Here is a 17,793-nt window from a genome sequence, read left to right as displayed (position 1 = left end):
GCTACAGATTTGGCGGTTTTTAAGTGCCGCCAATCTACACTTAAAATTTTTGCGACAATTCATAAAATAAAACACTTTATTTAAAATCAAAATAGTTAATCGGATTTCGGTGGAAAATGAGCCGATATAGAGTTTAGCATAGATCCAAAACAATCATATCGCCATATGAACTCTGATGAATAAGATTCCAAATGAAATAACATTTCCAAAACGTACGTTTACCAAGATAAAGTTTTATGTTGTGGGAATTGGTACATTTTCGTTTTTTCGGTAAAATATTTCCCTCCTGAAAAAATAAAATTGCATCTTGTTTTGTTTTTGGCAAATCCCAAAGACGAATATTCGTAGCACTAAAAATGGCGACAAAAAAGAATTGTTTTTTTTTTTTTTTTGTTTTTGTTTCGTCAGCATTCTTTATTTTAGGTTTCTTAGTTTCTAAATAATGATTTTTATTGAAACTTGAAATTTTTTGATAAAAATTGTTGTCAAAAAACGTTGTTTACAAAATTAAATTTCATAAAATTATGAGGCTTATGTATACTTTTTGTTCATTTTAATTTTTGAACTAATATGATTCTTAAAACTATAGAATGTAAAGTTTAAATGGGCCTTTCATGTTATATCATTAAATTTAGTAATACTATTTCTCGGGCATTAGGTTTTAACTCTTATAAGAATATACATATTTTTTTCTGTTAATGTACAAATATTTTTCCGATGTGTTTTGGATGTTCCTTCTCTAATAAAAAGAGATACCATTTTGTTTTCGGTTGTACAAGAAAGAAGATCAAGCATTTTTCTTTTTTAAATTTAATAAGCCACATTAAAGAAGGAACGTTGCAATGCTACACGCTACATTAACGACGTCTCCAGAGTAACTGAATGACGGTTCATATAGAAATCGCAGGTATGCGTCTCATACAACAACGCCCCCTATAGTTCGTTGCGATCGCGAATATTGTTTTAGCAGCAAACGAAAAACATTTTAAGATAAGTGCGTTTTTTCTTTTTTTTTTCTCGTTTGCTGATAGAATAGTATTTCTGACTTTCTATATTTAAATAAAACAAATCTGGTTTTAGCTGCTTTAAGCGCTTTTCCATTTTATTTATTATTTTAAATATTTCTTACTTATTTTGTCTTATTCTGAATTTGTTTAAATCAGTTTCATTCTTTGATAATTTTTTTTTCAAATTTGATAATAGTTATCTACAGAATGGTTTTCTGCGTCTGATTAAGAGTTTTAAGACTAAAAGAAAGAAAGAAGCAATATGAAAGTTTTTTATTTCAATATGAGGAATTTTCAAAACCTTTTTTTAAACCATAAGCATTCTTTATTTTACGTTTTTTAGTTTATAATTTTTTGATAAAAAGTGCTGTAAAAAAAACTTTTTTGCAAAAGTAAATGGCCTAACATTATGTGTTTCTGTATACTTTTTGCATATTTTAATGTTCAAAGTAATATGATTCAGAAAAGTATGGAATGTAAAGCTTTACTAGACCTTTCATATTAGATCATTAAATTTAGTAGAACGATTTCTCAGGCACTAGGTTTTAACTCTAATAAGATTTTTTACAGACAGATATTTTCCGATGTGTTTTGGATGTTCCTCCCCTAAAAAAAAAGATATTCCATTTTGTTTTCACTTGCATAGGAAAGAATGTCAAACAGTTTTCTTTTTTTAATTTAATAAGCCACAATAAAGAAGGAAAGTTACCGTGCTACGCTGAGGAAATCTCCAGTGCAACTGATGATCGTGTAGTTCTGCTAGCAATCATTCGTCACAAATAACTACGCCACCTATAGGTTGTTGTGTTTGCGAATCGGAAAATAATGAGAACCGGGTTGGTAAAAAAAAATTTCCTACTAAAACTTACTAATCAGGTTCTCCTTTTTTCTTTGTGGTTATCAAAAGAGTGCGAACCGCATTTAGTAAAATTGGCCCATTACTACAAGTTGATCCTTCAGGACAATGTAGTTCTTTTTTTAATAACAGAAATAGCTGGAGCTGCAGACAGTTGAAAACCAAAACATTGCATTTGTTTCTTACCATCTCTTCTAGGTTCTTGAGACTAATTTTTTTTAAAAAATTTAAATATTTTGTCTTTTGTTGTTGCTGTTGTAGTTCATTTACGTCGCACTAGAGCTGCACAATGGGCTATTGGCGACGGTCTGGGAAACATCCCGGAGGATGATCCGAAGACGTGCGATCACAATTTTGATCCTCTGCAGAGGGGATGGCACCCCCGCTTCGGTAGCCCAAAGACCTGCTCGTGAATTCGAGCACTTTACGGTAGAACAGTTTAACGAGGACCCATACCGCACACCCTCGGTCCCTACGCAGACTGATCCAAGTGGTCACCCACCAGCACACTGACATCAGCCAGTGATACTTGACTTCGGTGAACTGCTGGGAACCGTGTCTTAACGATCAGTCCACTGCGGGACTTGTCTTTTGTAAATGTCATTATTTCTGGATTAAATTTTATTATTATCTCCAATTTTCTCGTTTGTGTTCAATTGCAACTTAATTAAGTGTAATATTTTTTTCAAAGCCGTTTGTACAAATTCTGTTTAAAAAGAAGATAAAAAAACTACGATTTAGTTTAACCCTCGCAATGATTTTTCTTTTAAATTAATTGTTTATTTCTGACTTCAATAACAAGTAAAAATGCTTCATATTTTTTAAAAAATATAACAAGTAAATATTTTTACTGTGCAAGAATAAGATAGAAATGGAAAATCAATCATATTCAAACCATCAATAAAATTGTAATAAATCAGCTTGGAATATTTTTTCGAAATGTTTGGAAGTTGAAATGTTTTTTCCCCTTAGGTTATTACACTGAAATTTCAAATTGATTATTGATGCTTGATTCTGGCAATAGCCATCCTTTCATTGATCTTTTTATGGAAAAAAAGCTCAAGTAAATTCGTTGAATTTGTTAACTTCATATACAAGTTGTAGTCAATGCAAATATTGCAATGATCTATGTAACTCTATTGATAACACAACAGACTTGATCACAATTTTTTCTGAAAGTCATATGCTGGGGTAAAATTAGCAAGATTGTCTATGGATGATCCATTTGGTTCAGTGCTATTTTTTCAATTTTTTTTTTGTGCTTTTGTAGACTTGGAATTTATATATTAGTGGAAAACAAAGTCATTATATGTATATTTTATTTTTAATCCTAAATTATAACGGAAAAAAGTAAGGATAGAAAGTTGTAATTTACGTATAGATCCAGATTAAAGCTGGCTGAATTATTAGTATGACTCATTGTGAAGCTTTTCTGGTTGTAGTTTTCACTATTAAATAATTCAATTTACTTTTACTTTTTATAAATTTGTTAGCATTGAAATATTTTTTAATTACAATTAATTTTTTTGCCTAATCAGTTATTTGTAAAAATACTTAACTATTATTTAGTAACATGTGTAATATATTTCTTTTCAAAGACTAAACTTAATTTGTTTTTTAATTTGCTTTACTATAGTTTTTAATTTATTGAGTTAAGAAAATAATTGAAGCCGAGTGCTGTTGCACAGATTGCACTTTTACACACAATGTTTTTTGCTGGAATTATGCAAATTTTAATTTCAGGATCATAGAAAATTTTTAGTGCCTCATATTTTTCCAGAACAGTTCTTTCAATTTGAAATTTTCTCCAAAATAATAAAACTTTTCTTATAGCTATAACATCTTCTTCAAAATATTTTTCTAAATAAAATTTGTATATTTGTTAAAATTGTTTGATAATAATTGTTTCTTGAGAAAAAAGTTCATCAGATTTTACTCAATTCTTGAAAAAACTGGAAAAATTTTGCAGAAAGACGAATTTTTTTACACTACTAATTTTATAGCATTTTTTTTTAATTAAGCCAAAAATTTCTACTAAGTTGCCTGAATTCTTCCGAACCTTGGGATCAGCCGCAATCAGCCTACTTTACATCCCAAAACTAAATTTATTCGGCATAAACTTTTGGGAACAGCTATTTTGAAGTTGAGTGCTGTTTATTTTCCCTGGTTTGTTGGCCAGAAAGTGCAATTAATTAACGAGCCCTTTTGTAGACAAAATAAACTTTTAGTATTATAAAGAGAAAGCATCCCAACTCAGCTCATTGGTTTATCTTTTTATTTAATTTATTTTCCATCAATTTTTCAAAATTTATCATAACAGTAGAGATTTTCCTAGAAATAAAAAAAGAGAGGAATGCTTTTTCGAAAACTTAGTTTATACTAATGCAATCTCTTTTCTTAAAATAAAAATAATAAGAGTATTTTTTGTCTAAATAAAAAAGGGATACGAAAAAGCAAGTAGGGTGCATTTATTTTCATGCAAAGGTAGACAGGGCGAGCCTCATTTCTAAGAACACTTAGGGAAAACAATGCAGTATAATTACATAATGTTAAATATAGTTGTCAGGAAAACTTTTTTTGACGTCAACAACTTCTTTTTAAAAGATGTAGTGATTACAAACTACTTTCGAAATGTATTTGTGAACGGCAAAGTATGAAATCCCGGCATTATATGTAATGCGTGACGTTTTTAGGCAAAGTATGAAATATGAGAAATATTACATACTTTGCCGAGGCATTATATATAATGCCGGATGCTATTTAGGCAAAGTATGAAATAAACGTCCTGATGAGATTATCATGTAAATGATGTGCATGTTACTGTGAATGACAGAAATCGGTGGTTGTTGACTTTCACCGGTGAATGTTGACAGTCACAGAATCGCTTTGGTAATGTCTGAAACATTTATTACATCCGATTTGATATTAATTTATTCGTGGATATAATTACATTTATTCGATTTTTTATTACTTATTAGATTAGAAGAAACATCAGTGTTTGGAGTATCGGGAAAATGTATACCGGGCAGTGGCCCTTGACCTTAAAATAAGATCACTGTAGGGTATACCGGGCAAATGTATATATATATACAAGATAAAAACAATCTTGTTATCGTGTTGAAATGATTTTTGTTAATCTTTGTGGTAGTTTTGTTGTTGATTCTCATTAAGAACTGAAGTATTTAAACAAATTGACACAAAATAGGTAAAATAATTTTGCTGCTGGCCACTTCTTTTTTTTTTAAACTGACTCACTAATACCTTTTCAAAAAAATATAAAACTAGAGAGCTTAAAATCACACTAGAAATTAAAAAGCTCTACTTTAAAAATTATGCATACTGTGATTTTAGTGCTATAGACAAGGACAAGACTATGCTTTGCAAGAGAATAGGCTTTGTACCTTTATGCTTGTATCTATAGCATTGAAATAGCTGTTTTTAAGTCAACATTTATTGTTAGTGCTTTTTACAATTCTTGTATTTCTCTATACATAAAAAAAGTTTAAAAGTTTAATTCTAAAAAAAAAAAAAAAATTACTGGCAATCTAAAACAAAAAATACAAAGGTTTGTAGGCTCTGAAGTATGCTTTTCAATTGTGTTTCCGAAGTGTTATTGTGCTATTGTTGTTTTTTTACTCAAATCAAAGGACTACAAACACAATGTTACATAACTTATAGATATTTATTTACACTGTTTTTGACTAAAAATATACTTGAAGCTCCTTTATATGGTGTAATTTTTTGGAATATACTTTTACTGTATCCGAAATGCCTTATCCTGTATTTGCCTGGTTTAACATCTTCTGGAATATGCCAACTAGCTGTTACTTCACTGTGACCTAACAGCATATTTGTTCTTACCCAATGAAATCTGCGAATATAAAACATACGTCATTACTTAATTTTGTAAACCAAAAAAAATGTAAAAAAAAGGATATTAAAAACTGATTTTAAATTAGTAAATTGTCAACTATTTATTTTGTGTCTCTTTATGCTTTTTGTGTCTCCACTATATCATGTAGATTATGTGGGGATACGCGGCGCACCTACCACAAATCATGTGGATCATGTGGGGATACGTGGCGTACCTACCACTAAGATTATTAAATAGTAATTCACTAGTACATAATACAGATTAGCTTGACTATCTTGAGGTACCTTTTGATAGATGAAGGTTGACATTTTCGATATTACGCTCCCCATATTGGTGATGCCCGGGCGTGATATGAACTCGCCAACATTGATTGACGGTCCACTATAAACTGTTGATTTACTCACAAAATTGTGCTTAAAAATCCGGTACAATAGAAATTAATACAAAATACAAATAGAAATTAGTACAAAATATTTAAAAAAGTATGAAAAATATGTTTAATAAAAATTCTACATCGAAGAGTTAACAGTTATCGCCCTTAATCCTTTTTTTTTTTTTTTTTTTTTGATATGACGTATAAAATTTGCTTAAACTTGCATAACTCTAAGACTTTAGTTATCTTAAAGTTATGCTATATAGAGCTCTTGTTTAATCTTGGTAGGTCTGCATTAAATAAAATTTCGAAAGAATTGAATTGATTCGTTACAGAAATATATACATTACATATTTTAGAAGACCATGATCCTAACAGGCGATTCTGTAATCGAAAAATACTATCCTTATCCGAATCTATCCTTATCCGAATTCTCATAGATCAGGAGGAAAAGAGGAGAAATTGTCAGGTAAATCTTAGTGGATCCGTGTAGTAGTATCTCTAAAAGTTAAAATAATCCGGGAAAAAAACGTTTTTCTCCTAATAGTGTGCCGGAAAAATGTAAAATCTCAAAATTGTGAGTAACAGCAATCAGTTATTGAGATCAAGTTGAAAATTCTAGCATCTGTTGCAATTATTTTTTAAAGAAATTCTACATTCTAGTTGAAATTTCGTCATTTTAAACACACGTAGAAATAAAAATTTAGGAAAGAAAAAAAAACAGAAATCTTTTCTCTAATTCGATTTACTTCTGAAGTCATTTATCCTTTGATATTTTGGGGGAAAGTGAAATATTTAGTATAAGGGAATCCCATTTATAGCTTGTCTACTTAACATTTCTTTCATGTATTTTGCTTAACAGTTCACAGAAGCACAAAAGAGGCAACTAGTACTTTTAATAAAAAGTGATGGAATATAATATAAAACAGAATTACATTATGGTTAAATACAATTTATTTCTGTGTTCTTAAAGATCTTTATAGAAACGAATAGCGGAACACACTGCATTTAGGCAGTATTTAATTGCAAACTAAGTTATAGATGAGGTTTGCTTTTGCAATAATTTTGGAAATATTTACAAATTTGAAAAAAAATTCTTTAAAAAAACTCTTTTGGGAAAATAGAAATAACAGAAAAAAAATTCATGGTGTTTTTTAAAATTTTCATTATGAATATTTGTATTCATATACTAAAATGGTATCGGAAGTACAATCAAAAGTACTGAGATTTAAAAGTGCAACAAAAAGTATGTACTTTTTAAAGATTACTTTCTGACATACATTACTTTCTTGCAATTTGAAGACTGCATTAATGCGTTAACAATTTCATAAATAAAACTGTTGAATTCCTCATTAGTAGTATTATCACAGTCAAAATGTGCCATATGTTAATAAAATTGATGTTAAAGGGCAGTATGATGTGATTATAGGTTCTCAGAAAGTATTTTACTTTGTTTGTTTTTTCCTTACTACTACCAATTTTATGCAATAATTCAATTGCAAAACAATCAAAATTTTATTCGTTGTGACTTACTTTGTTTCCCAATCTGAGTCAGTAGCCACGACACTCCAGTTGCCTGTCGCAGGATCTAACCTTTCAACGGTCATAAATGTATTGTCAAGCTGAAATTAAGAAAAAGGATGATATGATGCTAACTAAAATTTTATAATGTGGGTTTAAATCATTTTGCTGTTGTTTCAGATGCCACTTGCAAATACCAGCAATTATTGGTGAAACTAAGGGAATTTAAGGCTGAGGGTGCGTTTCGTGTTTTTCAGTGGTGCCAATTCTAGGGCCAAGAATTCAGCCACACACGCGTCACAGCCCGTTTATAAGGCGGACCCATTTATACATCCATTCCTTCATCCACAGATCGTAATTTCCGACATCATGCTTTTATTATAACTCTCAACTGCCAATCCTTATAGATGGTATTTTATTTTTTCCTGCTTCATTAAATAGATCATCAACTGCAAACTCGAGTCTAAAATGTAAGGGAACTCATACATCAAGAAGTAGAACAAACTCAAGTTTGTTGAGGTCATTTTGGGGGACTAACCTGCAGAGGCTTTACGCAAAGAGGCGAGAATCTTAAATTCTTTAACCATGGTCTTGCAGTCGCCTGACTTTTAATAGTTTAACAATGCTTTTAAGCTAGATCACTAGAAGTGAAATTTGCACAAATCATTTAGCCTTGCTCTTGTCGAATGTCAGACTCATGCTGACGAAACAAATGTTTCAACTTTGGTCTCAAATTAATGAATTTTTTAACGGTAATCTCAACGATGTCAAAATTGTTCTTCCTTAAATTACTTACTCGATTTCAGTGCTAATTATTATTAAATGAACGTAACTGAAGAACTTTGAATGGAAATATACACTGGTTATCATAAATTAAGGAAAATTCACAAAAATCGCGATAACTCAAGAAATTACACATGGAATTTTATGAAACTTACCCACAATATACAACACATAGTAAGGTATTAAACAACATAAAAAGAAATTATCAGACATTAATAGTAGTATAGAAATTAGCACATGTATAAAATAAACAAATTGGAAGTATCGGTTTGCAATAGAAAAAGTACCTTTAATATGGAATATGATTGCCTCTAGAAGCAATACAGCACAAACAGCGATGTGTGATGCTTTCAATTATGCGGTCTATCAGTTCAATAGGAAGTGAGAGCCATTGCTCTTGTAAAGCAGTTGCAAGCGTGGCAAGGGTCTGAGGGGGCGGATTGATGGCAGATACACGCCTCCCTAGAGCATCCCAAACGTGCTCGATAGGATTCAAGTCCGGGGATCGAGCTGGCCACTCCATGCGAGTAATTGTTTCCTGTTGAAGATAATCATCAACAATGCGAGCTCTGTGTGGTCTTGCATTATCGTCCTGTAACAGGAAGCAATCACCAATTGCCCCGGCATATGGGCGCACATAAGCATCAAGGATGTTGTCTCGATAAACCTGAGCATTCACGGTTCCCCTTGGAAAGACATGGAGGTATGTGCGCCCTCCTAAGGATATGCCTCCCCAAACACAGACACTGCCTCTTCCGTATGCATCTCTTTCACGGATGTTTGATGGATGATAACGGGTCCCAGGTTCTCTCCATATCAAATAACGTCTACTGTCACTTTCTAGACTAAACCTGGACTCATCCGTAAAGAGAACAGGCCTCCATTGATCTGACGTCCAGTGGACATGTTGTCGGGCCCACTGCAAACGGTCTCTCCTATGGCGTGATGTGAGCGGCACGCAAATGGCTGGTCGTCTCGCATACAGACCACCTTCGTGGAGCCTTCTGCGCACAGTTGACGTTGACACCAACCTTCCGGTGGCTGCAGCAAGAGAGGATCTAAGATGTGTCGGAGTAGCGGTTCTATTCCTGTGTGCACTTAATGTCAAATATCGGTCATCGGCACTGGTCGTAACAGTTGGCCGTCCTTGACTGAACCTCCTAGATGCCGAATCTGTGGTTTGAAATTGCCTCCAAAGTCTATGAACCACAGATGGACTCACATTTAGCCATCTGGCCACTTCTGATTGACTCTGCCCTGCCTCTAGTCTCCCGATGGCTCTCCATCGTAGTTCTTCAGGCAAATGATGCCTAGAGGTCATTATTACGAATTGGCTATCTCAGATTTTCAATGTCGCAATCACAGTAAAATTTGTGTGCTTTCTCTCAAACTTGGACTTTTATGCTCCAGGCAGATGACGTAAGCCGAGTGCAGCGCCACTAATTTGCATATTGCAATTTTACTCAGCTACTCTTAGTGGACAACATATGCAAATTTTGCACGGTTTGGCTTACTTTTGAAAGAGTTATCGCTATTTTTGTGATTTTTCCTTAATTTATGATAACCAGTGAACAATAATTTAGTGAATTTGAGAAAATTAGTTTTGGAATGCATATAAACTTCAAAATGTTGTTTACAAAAGGTTTTTTTCGCATATTCTTTCGCAATGCTCTAGATCAGTGGTTACCAACTGGCGGCCCGCGAAGCCTTTCTTTGTGGCCCGCGAACTGAAATATATTAGCTGTCATTTTTTTGCAGACAATTTTGATGAAACTTTTATATGGGTTTAAAGTACTTTTCTTTGTTAAAAAAAACCTAATTTCTTCATTTCTGTGAAATTTAACATACCAACGGTGCTAAAAATTTACTTCCAGGGTAAAAATTTATTTCCACTTTTAATTTGTAACTCAGTACTTTTGTTTTGAACAACTTGATAAAAATCTGACTGTAATATTTAATGTTCCTTCAAACATATATGACTCCTATATAAAATTTTGATAAAGTTGCTGCCCGCCATTTGGTTGGTGTTTTTAATTGCGGCCCCCGGCCTCATATAAGTTGGAAACCCCTACTCTAGATTAATATGTAATTAAATAAGCAAAGCGTAATGCTGATTCGTAAGTTATTTTTATTTCTACGAACCAATCAATATTATTATAGTGAGTTATTACATATGAAATGTATTGTTTGAACTTAATTTTTTAACCCTTCAACGCTTCGCATTTTTTGAACGATTTTAGAAATCCAAGAAAAAAAATCTTCGTAATATTTCACAAATGTTTTTAGGTATTCATTTCCTTTAAATTTAAAATTTGTAAACTTGTATCAAATACTCGGTTGATAATGATTAACTTCAAGTGCGGCTGTATGGAAAGTCCTTTTTTAAAAGTTTAGAAGAAAAAAAATGTTAGTTCGTTCAGCTATTTTGCATGCATTCAGCAAGTATTTTGATAAATATAATTATAGGAATATCTTTGTTTTTTTGTAATCTTACGTAAATTTTTATTTCGATAGTTTCTGCGCCTCTTAATTTGACAGAGCTTTTTTAAACAAAAACAACCTTAGTTTTCTGCAAGAATGTTTAAGTAATTTTCCAATTAATTTTGCAATATTGAATGCTGATATGCAAAATGTTATTAACTTAGGCTTTCATGTCTTAACATACTCCTAGAGGTCAAACTTTTACAAGTTTGATGAATTTTTAAGCCTTGGTTTTAAATTTGTCGGTGAATTTTCTATTCTAAACACAGCTCGAAATGCGCGTTTAAGAAAATGAACATAGTTTGAAATGCGCCTTGTCATTTTTCTATTCACATTTGAAAACTAAACGAAGAATTTCGTACTTAACTGTTAATTCTTAAACACTGGGTATAATCATTACTAGGCTAAGTCCCGGATTCCGAAGTCAGTGGGGATGAGCATATCACATATCTAAATTTTCAGGTATCTCTACAGGTGTTGAATACTAGTTGAACACTAGACTTTGATTTTAAGAATATAAATTCGTACCACGTCAGTTAAATACCATTATTATAAATTTATAAGACGGATGGCAATCTCGTTAAAGAACTGTCAACTTTTAATATATTTTCAAAAAAGTCTAATTTTTAAAAAAATGGGCAGAAAAATTTAGTCAAATTGACGAAATCACACTACGAAATTCATTCGGATCCATTAGTTTATTCTCTTAAAAAAATAATTCTTTAGTCTCAAGGATATTGATTTTATTAAATTTAACTTACTCGATTTGATGTAATAGGTTGGATGATTTAATTGCTGATTTATAGCAAATGAACATAATTGAAGAGCTTCTACCAAAATATGAAATAACAAAAATTAGAGTCTACCTACCATAGGATCGTTTCTTGGATGTCCACTGACGAATGTTACATTTGCTTCGTCACCGGGATAGTATTTACTTTGAGCATCCTTCATAACATCGCCAAAACTCTTTCCATAATATGCTGTGTCATATATGACTCCAGCTTGCAGGGAAATTTGTTTATCTAAAAGGTTCTTTGGTCTAGGTCCGTCAGGTAATTTTTCACCTGTACACAAAGCTCTTGCTAATGTTTTGTATTCCTCAATGTATGCTTGCAATGTGTGAGGACCATATATTGTTGATGCTCCCTCATAACGTTGTACCTACAAAATAAGGCAAAAAAAATTTAATAACAGCATTATAAGTTAAAGTTTGTTTTATTACTGCATTAATTCAATGTCCAACTTAATTTTAATTATTGTGCACAGTTGAGTAAGTTTCGACAAGTAAAGTAATAAAAGAAAGCCATGACAGTGTCTTTAAACCGAAGTGAAGTTTCAATTTCATCCCATACAGGGTAAAAGCCCCAAATATGACATACTCTTTTTGAAATTTAAGATTGGAACACGACAATTATTATGATGTTTACTATTATTATTTTTAATCTTCATGTGATTTTTGTAAATCATTAGGAATCGACAGAACAAAGTTCAGATGTGTCGCAAAAAATAATGTTGCCATATCTCCGAATCTAGAAAACGTGTTTTAGTATTAGATAGTACAAAATGAAAATAAGTTGTAATTATAATCTTGGACTTTTGTGAAATACTCATATTTGACTAAAAGTAATACAGTTCAATGATGAACTTCAAAATGCCACCGAAGAAGAACCATCCATCCTATAACATCCATCCTTTCTTAGTACAAAATGAAAATAAGTTCTAATTATAATCTTGGACTTTTGTGAAATACTCATATTTGACTAAAAGTAATACAGTTCAATGATGAACTTCAAAATGCCACCGAAGAAGAACCATCCATCCTATAACATCCATCCTTTCTTAGTACAAAATGAAAATAAGTTCTAATTATAATCTTGGACTTTTGTGAAATACTCATATTTGACTAAAAGTAATACAGTTCAATGATGAACTTCAAAATGCCACCGAAGAAGAACCATCCATCCTATAACATCCATCCTTTCTTAGTACAAAATGAAAATAAGTTCTAATTATAATCTTGGACTTTTGTGAAATACTCATATTTGACTAAAAGTAATACAGTTCAATGATGAACTTCAAAATGCCACCGAAGAAGAACCATCCATCCTATAACATCCATCCTTTCTTAGTACAAAATGAAAATAAGTTCTAATTATAATCTTGGACTTTTGTGAAATACTCATATTTGACTAAAAGTAATACAGTTCAATGATGAACTTCAAAATGCCACCGAAGAAGAACCATCCATCCTATAACATCCATCCTTTCTTAGTACAAAATGAAAATAAGTTCTAATTATAATCTTGGACTTTTGTGAAATACTCATATTTGACTAAAAGTAATACAGTTCAATGATGAACTTCAAAATGCCACCGAAGAAGAACCATCCATCCTATAACATCCATCCTTTCTTAGTACAAAATGAAAATAAGTTCTAATTATAATCTTGGACTTTTGTGAAATACTCATATTTGACTAAAAGTAATACAGTTCAATGATGAACTTCAAAATGCCACCGAAGAAGAACCATCCATCCTATAACATCCATCCTTTCTTAGTACAAAATGAAAATAAGTTCTAATTATAATCTTGGACTTTTGTGAAATACTCATATTTGACTAAAAGTAATACAGTTCAATGATGAACTTCAAAATGCCACCGAAGAAGAACCATCCATCCTATAACATCCATCCTTTCTTAGTACAAAATGAAAATAAGTTCTAATTATAATCTTGGACTTTTGTGAAATACTCATATTTGACTAAAAGTAATACAGTTCAATGATGAACTGTGTGGAAGAACTGCAATTAATTTATCAAACACCTTCCTCTCAATAATGGGACAGAGCCTCACGAGCCCATTTTCTAGATTGACAAGTGAACACGCAAAGAGTCTCTCGTTCGTTGAGAGTAAGAAGATCTTTGTACTCTGCTCTAAATGTTATTCATGCTCAGCAGGTCTCTGCAGAACACATCCTGGACTGCTTGGGTCTTTCCAGGGAAGACTTATAGCTTCTCCCTTTTTGGTTCTCTATTTTCTGAGGGTTAATGGTCTAATGGACCTTGTCTGACTTCGTCAGACAGTTGAAGGAAAAGCCACAACAACAATCTCTCAATAAAATTAAGAATAAAATTAATTTTCAGTAAAATTAAGAGCAGGAGAGTGAGCAGGACATTGAGTAAGCTTAATTTTTTCACTTTCAAGAAGATCGACAACCAAGATCAAACGATAAGACATATTGTCATCCATAAATATGAATCAAGACCAACATCACCTCAATACTGACTCAAGGACTTTGTTTCCATACTTTTTAGACCCTTGTCAACGAGATATAGGACTGTGTGATGGCCATGCAACATTGTGCCTACCCCCACAGTGTCTCTTTTTGAAGGGCGATGATGTCTTCCAGTGAGGTTCCTTGGGCGAAGACAAATCCCACGTGTTTTCCCTATCATTATCCGACGAGTCCCTACAAGTGATTTGGTACAGTTTTATGAATGTTTACTTACGTTCTTCCACATTTGACGAGTTATGCATAACCTTAAGATACCAGTGCACACTAGAATGCAAAAAGTCAATAGTAAAGATGAAATAAAAGCATGTGTCCACATCAGAAAAAATGCGAAGTAGTACGACTTTTAGTTGCGAAAGTGCCATTTCTTTACTTATTTCAGAAAAAAAGGCAACAGACATTTCAAATAATTAATATTTCCATTTCACAATGCATATAATCATTTCATCAGCATTGGAATTATGAAAAACCATTGCTTTTTTTTTGTCTGAAATCTTGACACATCCAAAATTGATGCACGTCATTCACAAAAGCTTTAATATCATTTTTTTTCAAAACAGACTGCCACAGATGGACAGAGTCCGTCATAGACTACAATCATTCGTCGATAAATATCCACATTTCTCACACCTTCTGTCACTATTACTGAGTGTTGTTCTGTTCTGAACATATCCATTTTAACAAGACTTTACATTCATATCAAATCTTCTCATAGAAACTGATTAATCAGTTATACGCAGTATGATGTTGTGATGTCACAATTGGCATTACATATTTATTTCCTATCCTTTAAAATATATTTACGAGTAATTACTTAAGCTTATTTTATTAATCGAATTATATTTAAAAAAATCAAAGACTTAAGCTTTTAAAACGAACATAAAATATTTATTATTTTTTTATAGATCAATGTAACAGATACTTTTTATTTTATTACTAATGCAGATTATTAATTCACTGTCGGCCTAATTGAAAACAAAAATCTATTTATAACTTTTTGATTCGAAATTTCTAACTGCAAAAATGTTTCAGTTGCATGGTTGTAATAATTCTCAGAAATTTGTTGGCGATTCGTGATAGCCAAGGTATTTTTTAAACCCAATTTTTATATGCGGGGTTGGCTTTGCTTTGGCTATGTTATATTTTAATAAATTGTCAATTTTGGATCTCCTGACCATGCTTCTCTTGTGTCCGTTGGGAACAAATTACACGCACTTTTCAATTTCTCAATAACAGTAGACTTTTTGTTAAAAAATATAAGTCTAAAATTTATTAAACAAATTACCGCCCTAAGTCTCTTTAACACCATCAAAAAATGGTTTATGAAAGCATCGCCTTCGTTAACCTGAATTTAAAAATGAGAACAATGAAAGAGAGGGGGGAAAGAGGGGGACAAATTGGCAACTTTTTAAGCAGGTATTGATTTCTAGAAAATTAGACAGGATCAATGCCACTTTCCTGAATTCGATTTTGCTTAGTTAGAAAATCGATCAGTTGTTTGGGCATTGCGTGCTGAAAGTAACAGTTAAAAAATAAATAAATAAACACGTGGTAGATATTTGAGAAAATCATTATTGCAATATAATTTACTCTAATGGGGGATCAAAAAAGAATAAAATATCAAAATAAACGTTTTTCCTTTTAAACTTAGTCGACTCGTGGCTAACCTTAAAAGGATAAAAAATCTGAACTAAAATCACATTAGCGGTAAAATAAATACTCATAAACTGGAAAACTATTTATTACCTGATATTCTTCATATGTTGTGACGTATGACGAGTAAGTATTGCTAAGTCCAGCTATAACAACTTTATTATCAACAGAAGAGCATTTGTCCAAAATCTAAATTTAAAACTGCAATTCTATAGTATGAATTAATTACACACATATAAATTAAGATACGAGTCTGTGTAAATAATTAGAAACAATGATAAGAAATGGATATGTATGTAAAATAAGAGCCTATTTCATAATTGGAAGTAATAATAAAGATTGGAGACGTAAAAAAAGCCTACCTGTTTATTGATTATAAATAATGATTTGAGAGGCATACATTAATTAAAATAAAAGCTTATTTTATCACAGGATATTTGTATGTAATATTAAAATCGTTGCATAATTGTGAAATAGTGAATGCAAAAGGTATTTTTCATGCAAAAATACAAACTTTGAATGGAATTAGTTAAAATTCTCGAGAAATAAAGTTGTAATTTCTAACTTTTGTCAATCGCTATGATATTTCAGCTGACAAATACATAGCAAAATAAAATTTTTATGCACTCGTAACTCAAATACTCAGGATCTTAAAGTTCGATTATGGCAAAAATTAAATTCACTCTCACTTGCGCAATATGAGTCCATACTTACTTATTGTCTTGATTTCTGAATGTACGATTTTTAACTATCGAAATATTCATGAAATTCTTATTTGAAAGGGTAGACCGATTCAAGTATTGAAATGAAATTATTACGGTTATTGTGCACATAAAGTAGTAGCAAACGAGAATATTAAACTAGTTTAAACAAAATTTGGTTAAACTATCATTCCTATTGGAAATATTTAACTGCATCATAGGTACCTTAATTACGTGGTAAATGATAAACCCTCAACTTTTTCTTCGAAATATTTTTAACCGAATTGTAAAGACTACTTTTATAATAAAACTTGATGCATATAACGCGTTTTAAAAAGGTGTCATTTTTCAGAAGCGGTCATAAAATGAGTACATATAACTAATCAATATTATTTCTTATACATTAATATATACTTTTTCTAAACATTAAATTCTGTTGGATGATTAAAAACCGAAGAAAATTATAAAAAAATAAATATAACTTATCAAAACATGTATTGTAAAATTTATGTATAATTAAGCAGTATAAACTAAAAGAAATGTGAGACGAATCATTTGAATACAGCGTGAGAAGGTAACCTAGTAATGATACATAGTAGTAGGATTAACTGAGACGAGACGAAAAGATTATTAGCGCTTCATATATCCAAGCCCTAATCCAAACGAAGGAACCTGCTCCAAAATGGAGCTTATTCGGAATTAATCCAAATTATCTAGATTTGGAATCGGAATTAATCCAGATTTGAAATTCAAATGAATACCAGCGATGAATGATGTCCAGCGAATACTAAATAAATACTGGTTTATTAATAAATTACGAAAAAAAAATCGAAATCATGGAATTTTTTAGTAGTTTATAGTTATATTCTTCGCCTTACTCCACATTTAGAACTTAAAAAAGGATATTTTGAAATTTGTTTTGAAGGAAAAAACTATAAAGGAAAAAAAATACAAAGACGCGATTGCAAAATGTTGTTAAATTAATGAAACAATGATAAGTAGACTTTTAAATATTAGCTTTGTCTATTTTTTCAAATAAAAGTTTTTATTTACCTTTTTCACTGCATGGCGTGTTCTTCTTCCTGACATAGTCCTAAAAAATTGCAAAGATATTTTCATCTTTTGGTAATGCAGTAATATTAGAGTCATGAAAACGGTAAAAGGCTAAAAAGTTTAACTCTCACTCCACCACTTCCTTAGCTGACTAACATAAGGCTATATGGCAGTTGACTTCAAATGTTGACATTCT

General features: G+C 31.5%; 1 protein-coding gene across 1 annotated transcript in view; it reads right to left on the bottom strand.

The window, feature by feature from the left end:
• Positions 1 to 5,526: 5,526 nt before the first annotated feature.
• LOC107456282 (neutral ceramidase) overlaps positions 5,527 to 17,793 on the bottom strand; it is a 122,032-nt gene continuing 109,765 nt past the window's right edge. The window contains exons 13-17 of the mRNA XM_016074112.4: positions 17,598 to 17,637; positions 15,937 to 16,032; positions 11,766 to 12,059; positions 7,644 to 7,732; positions 5,527 to 5,734 (exon numbers count right to left, since the gene is read on the bottom strand). Of these exons, the coding sequence (XP_015929598.3) occupies positions 5,536 to 5,734; positions 7,644 to 7,732; positions 11,766 to 12,059; positions 15,937 to 16,032; positions 17,598 to 17,637 (718 nt within the window). The 3' untranslated portion in view covers positions 5,527 to 5,535. The remainder of the gene's footprint in view (positions 5,735 to 7,643; positions 7,733 to 11,765; positions 12,060 to 15,936; positions 16,033 to 17,597; positions 17,638 to 17,793) is intronic.

This window comes from Parasteatoda tepidariorum, chromosome 1, assembly GCF_982258835.1.
Source record: "Parasteatoda tepidariorum strain Cologne lab strain chromosome 1, Ptep-v5.0, whole genome shotgun sequence".
Lineage (NCBI taxonomy): Eukaryota > Metazoa > Arthropoda > Arachnida > Araneae > Theridiidae > Parasteatoda > Parasteatoda tepidariorum.
This window is presented reverse-complemented; position numbering and strand designations above follow the sequence as displayed.